The sequence below is a fragment of the Bidens hawaiensis genome, unplaced genomic scaffold, assembly GCF_021521415.1.
Source record: "Bidens hawaiensis isolate Kalapana, Puna unplaced genomic scaffold, B.hawaiensis_p1.1 tig00020681_1, whole genome shotgun sequence".
In the NCBI taxonomy this organism is placed as follows: domain Eukaryota; kingdom Viridiplantae; phylum Streptophyta; class Magnoliopsida; order Asterales; family Asteraceae; genus Bidens; species Bidens hawaiensis.
Window position 1 is genome coordinate 32,742 of NW_027493177.1, and position 10,224 is coordinate 42,965.

Genomic DNA, 10,224 nt, shown 5'->3' on the forward strand with positions numbered 1-10,224 from the left:
ATAGTTATAGTAAAGTTGTAAATAATTTGCAGATTTTGATAAGCTTATACACAACTTGTTCAGCTTATCTGAGATATGCAAAGTACAAAACTGTCTAAAAATGAACAAAACACAAGTGTGTATGATTGGGATTTGGGGCTTAGCCCATTTCTTCTTAACTATTACTATAATTTTAACACTTAACAACTATGATTTAATTATGAATAGCAATATACCTGTGCATATATAATATAAAATATTTACATAAGTAAATCACATGGTCCGGTCCGGTTTTATACGGTTGGTTTTCGGTATAAACCGCAAAACAAACTGTTCATTACGGTTTGAATTTTTTAAAACCGATCGACCAAAAGTTAGGATTAAAAACCAACCATGAAATCAAACCGATAACTGGTTTGGACGGTTTCGAACCGAACCATAAACACCAATAGTTCAAATTGATAACCGATTATATTATTCAAACTGATAATTTGATTATAAGAGATTTATGAGTTATATTGATCTCCTAATTATAGGTGATTGTAATTTCGTAGGGTTAAGGAAACAACCAAAAAGACGTTTCAACTTATTTATTTATTTTTTTAGCACACTTTTAACTTATCACATCAACAAAACAATCCAAACCTAATCAACTCTTGTAACCATGATCATAAACTTTAGCTACAAGTGAAAGATCATTCTTCTTACGTGCGACCGTCCCTGGTGTCGTCAAAGTATCGATCTCACTCGTCCCTACAGGCATTTCCCAATCAAACGAGTAAACAAGGTTCGCAAGAGTCAGCTCAACCGTTGTAGCTCCTAACGACATCCCCGGACACCCTCTCCGACCCGACCCAAATGGGATTAACTCAAAATCAGTCCCTTTGTAGTCTATACTACTACCCACGAACCTCTCAGGATCAAACACTTCAGGTCTTTCCCAACAATTAGGATCACGACCTACCGCCCATACGTTCACGTATAGTAGAGTCTTCTTTGGTATTTCGAATCCATTAATAACACATCGATCTCTCGATTCACGTGGGACTAAAAGGGGTGCAGTTGGGTACAATCTATATGTTTCTTTGATTACTGCTTTTAGATAGTCGAGCTTGTATAGATCATGTTCGTCTACTTTTCCTTTTTTTCCGATAACAGTTCGCACTTCATGTTGAAGTTTCTTAAAAGATTCAGGGTTCATCATCAGCATAGTCATCGCCCACACCACTGTTGTTGCACTTGTTTCTGTTCCCCCCAACATGATATTCTGCAATATTCCAACACAAATATAAATACATCTAGTTAACAGCTAAAGATTTCATTCCAAATCTTGAAGTGAAAATGAGTCCCTAACATTTTGGAATCAGCTAAAGATTTCATTCCGACTGAAGTGAGAATGAGTGCTTAACATTTTGGAATATTAGTATAATTCACCTAAATACTTTTAGACCGTCTTAAAATTTTATTGTAATTCTACACTAGAAAGTTGTATGACAAGCAATTTCCATAAATCTGATGAAAAAACTATATGGAGACTTCTAGTCACCAAAATGAACTGTCGAGTTTGGCTGCAGGGTTAGCAAACTTCAAAAACATTGTCTTAATTAACTTTCGTAAGCTCATTACACCTTCCTCAAGGTGTAACTATTGAACTAATTGTAGCTACTTAGCTGAATCCTAAAACGCCTATTTATCCAAAATTTTAGTGAATATGACTCACCATGAGTACACCTTTGATGTGCTCATAAGTGAGTTCTACTGAACAATCTGAATCTTTTTTGAGTTTAAGCAAGATATCAACCATATCTTCTTGCATGTTGTTTGGTTCATTTAAATTTTCATGTTCGTCAATGAGTTGTTGATAGAACTCATCCATGTCTTTAAAAATCTTTTCAAGTTTAGCAACACTTCCATTAACTATATCAAGCCATCCCATTAAAGGAATAAGATCCCTATAAAAGAACTTGGCAAACATCTTTTGACACCGCAATATAAGCTCGCTGAATCGCGTCACTTCTTGCTTCTCATCATCATACTCAGCCGTTCTCTTCCCAAAAGCCACTCTGGAAATAATATTACTCGTGAGAACCAACAAGGTTTCACTCAAATTCACCAAATTATTCTTTCGAACTCGAGCTTTTAACGTTTCTATCATGTCAAACACCTCTTCTTCACGAACGGGAAGAAACGAGTTCACTTGTTTCACTGAAAGTAAATGAAGGGTGCAAGTCTTTCTCATCTGCCTCCAATTTTCATTGTAGGGTGCAAATGCTATGTCTTTATTATAGTAAGACAACTTCTGCTGGCCGGTTAACACCGGCCTGTTGCAAAAGATCAAATCATTTGTTTTCAAAACTTCTTTCGCCATTTCGGCTGATGAAACGACGACGGTTTGGACAAGACCGAGTCGTAAGGACATTAACGATCCATAACGTTTCGAAAGACGCCAAAGGTGATCTGGAAGATCGGAGGTGTCAAGCTCATGTAGGTTTCCGATCACCGGAAGTCCCGGAGGTCCCGGCGGTCGACGGAGGAGGGTTTTTGACGGTAGGGTTTTATACTTTAAATGGAGGAAGAAGAAGAACACAAAGATGGCTAAGAGACTGAAGATGATATAGGAAACCATTGCTAATTTTGCAGAGTTTGAAGATGTATTATGAAACAATTGATCATGAATATATAGTACACTGAAACGTACGTCATGAATTATTGATAAGAATGACGGCTAAAAGAGTCGGTTGGTGGCTCCTGCCATCACTGCCACGTGTGAACCAGTTAAGTATCTTGCAGATTACGACGTGTTGAACTTGAGGGCTTAACTAGGGTGGGTTATATACGAGTCGAATGTTCAGCAAACTGTTTATAGCTAGTTAAGAAGTCCATTTGCGTTTATTTATTTAATAGGGTGACGAACATGAACAGAGTTATTTTGCATTTAATTAAATGAGCGTACATGAACTCATATCTTGTTCGTTCATTTACATTCGTGAATATTTGTTTAACTCATTAAATAAGTATGTAATTTTCGAAAATTCAGATGTGTTTTTTTGGATGGATCATGAACTTAATGAATTTTTTTGTTCATTTGTGTTCATCTAAATATACTCATTAAGAATCGTTTATGTTCGTTTACGTTTGCTCATATATGTTTGGTTAAGTTTGTCCATTCATGTCTGCTTACCTTCGTGAAGAGTTCGCTTAGATTTTAACGAACGTACATAAAAGAATACGAACATGTTCATTAATTAAACGAACTTACATAAACAAAAGTATTAGTTCGATTAACTATTCATGTTCATGTTTGGTTAAAGTTAATTGAACGAACGCGAAGATGTCCTTTTCATGTACGTTCGGTTCGTTTTCAAGCCTTTATTGAGCTATGTTTGGAAGCTTCGATATAGCATTACACAATTCGAGGTAATATGTCGTTTTCTTGTTATGTAAGATCCATGATCGAGTTCTTGAAAGGGCAAATACAGAAATGATAACTCTCACAAATGAAATGGCCAATCTTATATTCGTTTGAACCGTCAGTTTGCGACTGACAAAACGAAGAAACACATTTATTTTACTTTATTAAAAAAGGTAGATACGAATGACAATAAGATAATAAGATGCAAGGCTTGCGAATAATATATTCTATCAAAAAGGTATATCTTATAATATTTTGTACATTGCATGTTCTTTCTGATATTTCAAACTCACTTGTTTGGATTGAAACGCTATTTGATAATTTTTTTTATTTTATTGGTTTAAAGACGTGGAGCATTTTCTTCGTTCTGTCAGTCACAAACTGGCGGTTCAAACGAATATACGATTGGCCATTTCATTTGTGAGAGTTATCATTTATGTATTTGCCCTTTCAAGAACTCGATCATGGATCTTACATAACAAGAAAACGACATATTACCTCGAATTGTGTAATGCTATATCGAAGCTTCCAAACATAGCTCAATAAAGGCTTGAAAACGAACCGAACGTACATGAAAAGGACATCTTCGCGTTCGTTCAATTAACTTTAACCAAACATGAACATGAATAGTTAATCGAACTAATACTTTTGTTTATGTAAGTTCGTTTAATTAATGAACATGTTCGTATTCTTTTATGTACGTTCGTTAAAATCTAAGCGAACTCTTCACGAAGGTAAGCAGACATGAATGGACAAACATAACCAAACATATATGAGCAACGTAAACGAACATAAACGATTCTTAATGAGTATATTTAGATGAACACAAATGAACAAAAAAATTCATTAAGTTCATGATCCATCCAAAAAAACACATCTGAATTTTCGAAAATTACATACTTATTTAATGAGTTAAACAAATATTCACGAATGTAAATGAACGAACAACATATGAGTTCATGTACGCTCATTTAATTAAATGCAAAATAACTCTGTTCATGTTCGTCACCCTATTAAATAAATAAACGCAAATGGACTTCTTAACTAGCTATAAACAGTTTGCTGAACATTCGACTCGTATATAACCCACCCTAGTTAAGCCCTCAAGTTCAACACGTCGTAATCTGCAAGATACTTAACTGGTTCACACGTGGCAGTGATGGCAGGAGCCACCAACCGACTCTTTTAGCCGTCATTCTTATCAATAATTCATGACGTACGTTTCAGTATATTCATGATCAATTGTTTCATAATACATCTTCAAACTCTGCAAAATTAGCAATGGTTTCCTATATCATCTTCAGTCTCTTAGCCATCTTTGTGTTCTTCTTCTTCCTCCATTTAAAGTATAAAACCCTACCGTCAAAAACCCTCCTCCGTCGACCGCCGGGACCTCCGGGACTTCCGGTGATCGGAAACCTACATGAGCTTGACACCTCCGATCTTCCAGATCACCTTTGGCGTCTTTCGAAACGTTATGGATCGTTAATGTCCTTACGACTCGGTCTTGTCCAAACCGTCGTCGTTTCATCAGCCGAAATGGCGAAAGAAGTTTTGAAAACAAATGATTTGATCTTTTGCAACAGGCCGGTGTTAACCGGCCAGCAGAAGTTGTCTTACTATAATAAAGACATAGCTTTTGCACCCTACAATGAAAATTGGAGGCAGATGAGAAAGACTTGCACCCTTCATTTACTTTCAGTGAAACAAGTGAACTCGTTTCTTCCCGTTCGTGAAGAAGAGGTGTTTGACATGATCGAAACGTTAAAAGCTCGAGTTCGAAAGAATAATTTGGTGAATTTGAGTGAAACCTTGTTGGTTCTCACGAGTAATATTATTTCCAGAGTGGCTTTTGGGAAGAGAACGGCTGAGTATGATGATGAGAAGCAAGAAGTGACGCGATTCAGCGAGCTTATATTGCGGTGTCAAAAGATGTTTGCCAAGTTCTTTTATAGGGATCTTATTCCTTTAATGGGATGGCTTGATATAGTTAATGGAAGTGTTGCTAAACTTGAAAAGATTTTTAAAGACATGGATGAGTTCTATCAACAACTCATTGACGAACATGAAAATTTAAATGAACCAAACAACATGCAAGAAGATATGGTTGATATCTTGCTTAAACTCAAAAAAGATTCAGATTGTTCAGTAGAACTCACTTATGAGCACATCAAAGGTGTACTCATGGTGAGTCATATTCACTAAAATTTTGGATAAATAGGCGTTTTAGGTAGAGGTGGTCAAAAAAACCGGTCCTCGAACCGGTTTGCCGGTTTAAACCGGAAACCGGTTTTTAAGAAAACCGGTTTTTTGTAACCGGTTTGACCGGTTTACAAACCGGCGGTTTGTATATCGGTTACACAATTTGGAGCCAAAACCGGTTTTATAACCGGTTATAAAAAAAACCGGTTTTTTTAATAACCGGTTATTAAAAAACCGGTTAACCGGTTTTTTTATAAACCGGTTTTTGACCGTTATAAAAAAACCGGTTAACCGGTTTTTTTATAACCGGTTAACCGGTTAAAAACCCTGTTTTTTTCCCGTTGAATAACGGCTATATAGCCGTTTTTTTATTTTATGACCGTTTTTTTTCCCCATTTTACCCCCACAAACATCTATATATAGCTTAGGTTGGGTATTGGTTAGATCACACTCGATTATACAACTCCAAACGCTCTAAACGTTTATTTCATACGCGATTATTTTGTTATCTCACGCTCAATTATACCACATTACCACTCCATACGCTCTTATTTCGTAGTCGATTATCATGGCCTCCCAAAGTGCTGCTTCATCCGTCAACATGGGTGCCTCGAACACGGGAGAAACGGTCGTTCGGGTCATCCCCACGAAACGAAACCATGATGATTGGCAACATTTCGACCTATGCGAAATGTCTAACGGTAGCCAAAAAGCTCGATGCAAACATTGTTTGAAGTTTTATGGCAAAGATGCAAACTCCACTTTAAAAGCGCATGTGCAAAGGCCCTTTTGCAAGGCCTTGAAGGACGAATCGGGAAGTAGTTCGCAGCTGGAGATGACGAATCAAGGAACGGTGTTTACGTACGACCTTGAAGCGGTACGTCAACAGTTTTCAAACTTTGTGATTCAACAAACACTTCCTTTCAACCACTTCGACAACCCTCAATTCACGGAGATGATGCAAAAGTATGTTCAACCACGCTACCAACACGTAAGTCGTTCGACCCTTAGAAGAGATTGTCTTAAAGCATGGAAAAACGCTAAATCCGAACTAATTTCATACTTTTCAAACTTACAAACTGGTGTAAACTTAACAACGGATGTGTGGTCGGTACCTAATGGTTCGCCCGACTCATACATTTGTGTGACGGCTCATTGGGTTGACCCCGAGTCGTGGCAAATGATGAAACGAACCGTTGCGTTTCAATTGTTTGATTACCCGCACACGGGTAGAAATATTTTTAAACTCTTGGATAAAGTCATTCGACAATACAAGATTGAACATAAAATCTTTTCAATTTCGTTTGATAACGCGTCCAACAATACGGCCGCGGTTTGCCATTTAAAATTAAAGTATAAACCTATTTGTGATGTAGCGTTTTTTCATAGCCGATGCATTGCACATATTATCAACTTGGCCGTGCAAGATGGGTTAAACGTGATCGAAACGCAAAGAAACAATTTTAAAAGAATGTTACGAGATGTTTTTAGCAACAATACAACATTTTCAAGATACAAAAAATTTTGTGTAGAAGCTAATTGTCAATGGTTGGGGCCAAATTGGGATTGTCCAACAAGATGGAACTCGACTTGTGATATGTTTGAGAAAGCCATCCAACAAAAAGAATCATTAATTGCGTTTCATCAAATTTTGTCAAATAGGGGTAAATGTGCACCGTACGATCCTAGAAACTGGTTATTGATTGAGATCGTTACGGAGGTCCTTCAAATTTTTAAATCTTGCACAACTAGTTTATCCGGGGTTTACTATCCAACAAGCCCCATTGCTTTACCAAAAATTGCTGTCATGTGCACAAAGTTGAGTGAACTTCATTGTAGGGGTGCACCTTATTTTGACATGGGTGTAAAAATGAAAGAAAAATTTAGAAAATATTTTCAACAACTACCCGCTGTTTTGACATGTGCTGCTGCGTTAAACCCTTGCATCAATGTTGGTGGTGTTGAAGCTTTAATAGAAAAAATTTGTGATGAGCTAGAGTTAAACGACGATCAAAACCCCTATTATAACCAAACTTTAAAGAATGCTTTCAACACCACCTTGTCAAACATGTATGATGTTTACCTTACAAAATACGGGTCGTCTTCCCAAATTCATGACTCGTTAAGAGCTGTTGCCCAATCCCAATCCCAAACCGACCTTGAAATGGGGATGTACTACATGATTTGGGAAGACGCCGGTAAACGTCAAAAGGTAAACACCCCAAGCAGTGAACTTGGAAGGTATGGTGGTACCAACTTTGTGAAACACATGACTCCGGATGAATTTAGAAGTCTTGATTTGCTGGCTTGGTGGAGAGGTAAGGAGGATGAGTTTCCGATCCTCGCCGCCATGGCCAAAGATTTACTAACGGTCCAAGCTTCCACGGTAGCTTCGGAGTCTGCTTTTTCTGTTTCTGGCAGGGTTATATCGATTAGGAGGACTCGACTCACTCCACCAGCTGTAGAGATGTCGATTTGCTACAAGGATTACTTGGACTCTTTAGATAGGGCACAACATCAACGCTCACTCGAGGGGGAAATGGACTATGAGGCGGGCTTGTATGAAGACGAGGTCAATCAAGGACACACTCAACCAATGACCGATGAAGAAGCCGCGTACGACGATTACCTAAGGAATAGCTCGGGATCGGGTAGCGAAGAAAATTAGTTAAAGAAACAGCAAACATGGAGGCAAATAATGAGTAAGAAACAACAAGTTGTTAATGTAATCGTGTCTAAGCATTATTTAATGTTTGTATTTTTGAGTTACGACTATGCGATAACGATTTAATGTTTGTATTTTTTATGTAAAAGCTATAAATGAAAGTTATGTGTTTTTAATCTTCCAAGCAAAGAACCCTAACAACGAAAGCAAAGAATGGCTTCGGTCTTCCAAACTAAACCCTAAACCCTAAACCCTAAACCCCAAACCCTAAACCCAAAAAAAAAAAAAAAAAAAAAAAAACCGGTTAACCGGTTAGACCGGTTATTAGAAAACCGGTTAATAAAAAAACCGGTTTATTAACCGGTTCTAACCGGTTTCTAAACCGGTCCTAACCGGTTAGACCGGTTAGGGTTTTCATATACAAAAACCGGTTAATAACCGGTCCGGTTATTAACCAAACCGGTTTTTTTCCGGGCAAAAAAAACCGGTCCGGTTAATAACCGAACCGGTTTTTTTAAAAAAACCGATTTGTGCACCTCTAGTTTTAGGATTCAGCTAAGTAGCTACAATTAGTTCAATAGCTAAGTAGCTAAAATATTAATTCTAATACTTTTTTTACTTCGAAACTAATATACCCTAATATATGTAATAAATTAATAATTACTCATTTTTTTTTACACTATATTTATATAATATCTATATATTTTTATAAATATAATTATTAACATATTATTTTACTATATATTCAAAATACTTAGTGAATTCCAAAAATCAACAACAAATCATGTTTCTCAAATGAAAATTGTTTCGGGTTTTTTTTTTTGTGGAACTTAAATTTGATTTTATGGGTCAAAAGTTGGTAAATAATTGTTTGGTACAAGTTAACTACATTTTGGTCAAAATTTGTTAGGGTCAAAAATGAAAATTTTGAGTATTTTTAAAAGTTTGAGAATGCAAAATAGATATATCGTCAAAATTTGTTATGGGTTCAAATTGTTGACCTTAAAATGTCAAAAGTATGAAAGTTAAAATTTTAAACATGATATTGGTTTCAAATTTATTTTTAAGGGCATTTTTTGAAATAATCAAAAGGTTCGGGATTTGGCAAACTGACTATTTTCCCCTCAACTATTAAAATTTAAGAAAACATTGCGAACACTTTCGACATGCCACCCCATGCCTATCAATGCTTAACTTTTATCAAATTTGAAATATTTATCTTAACATTAATTTTTCTTTCAATGGTGATCAGAACATCGTATGGGAAGCATGACATGCTAAACTATGCTCAAATAAAACAAAATATTCACAAAATTGAATGTGTTAACATGTTTTTTATATTGTCATTATGACAAAGTCGAGAAGCCCTCTGAAACTTTCAAAATATTTTTCATGGTGTAGCTCAGAAAAACATAGTTCTCGAAGAACATCCATTGTTAATTTAATGTTCTACTTTCCTTTGATGGGTGGTAAATTGATAAATATATCAATAAAGGTAACGCTCCTTTTGTATTTAGGTTGAATGGTTAGAACTACTACCGTATGAGAAGTTCTCTTTACGAAATTAGTTCATAACCAAAATTCTTTCATACATATATGACACCGAGAATGAATTTTTCAATAGAAAGAAGTATTCTCGGGTACGTTTTTGCACGGGCATTTTTTATTAAATTCATTTAAAAAAATCATTTTGTGATATAAATAAAATCAATTTATGTAAACATTGTATAAATACAAGCATAGATGTAATACAATTTTTTTCATATACGCTATGTAATTATTTGTTTTACTTATAATTTTATAATTTGAATTATCCCGTGTGAGACACGGGCTCTAAAACTAGTAATATATATACATGTACAACGAGATCTCCATAATAGGAGATAATATTTGATAAATCAACACTAAAGATCTATACAATTTATTCTCTCTCTCTCTCTCTATATACACACACACACACACACAC

General features: G+C 35.9%; 1 protein-coding gene and 1 pseudogene across 1 annotated transcript; one reads left to right on the forward strand and one right to left on the reverse strand.

Moving 5' to 3' along the window:
• Positions 1–624: 624 nt before the first annotated feature.
• Positions 625–2,720, reverse strand: LOC143561470 (6,7,8-trihydroxycoumarin synthase-like). Its single transcript, XM_077049549.1, has 2 exons — positions 1,700–2,720; positions 625–1,246 (listed from the first exon to the last, which is right to left on the reverse strand). The coding sequence occupies exons 1-2, from the start codon at positions 2,603–2,605 to the stop codon at positions 629–631; spliced, it is 1,524 nt and encodes a 507-aa protein (XP_076905664.1). The 5' UTR covers positions 2,606–2,720; the 3' UTR covers positions 625–628.
• A 1,952-nt stretch (positions 2,721–4,672) lies between these two features.
• Positions 4,673–5,596, forward strand: LOC143561472 (6,7,8-trihydroxycoumarin synthase pseudogene; annotated as a pseudogene).
• The last annotated feature ends 4,628 nt before the right edge of the window (positions 5,597–10,224 follow it).

What these genes read in the sequence shown, in the direction of transcription:
- LOC143561470 (XM_077049549.1), bottom strand. Translation starts at nt 2,605, where the DNA reads ATGGTTTCCTATATCATCTTCAGTCTCTTAGCCATCTTTGTGTTCTTC. An exon ending in ACATCAAAGGTGTACTCATG is followed by an intron (nt 1,247 to 1,699) that starts GTGAGTCATATT and finishes GGAATATTGCAG; the next exon opens with AATATCATGTTGGGGGGAAC.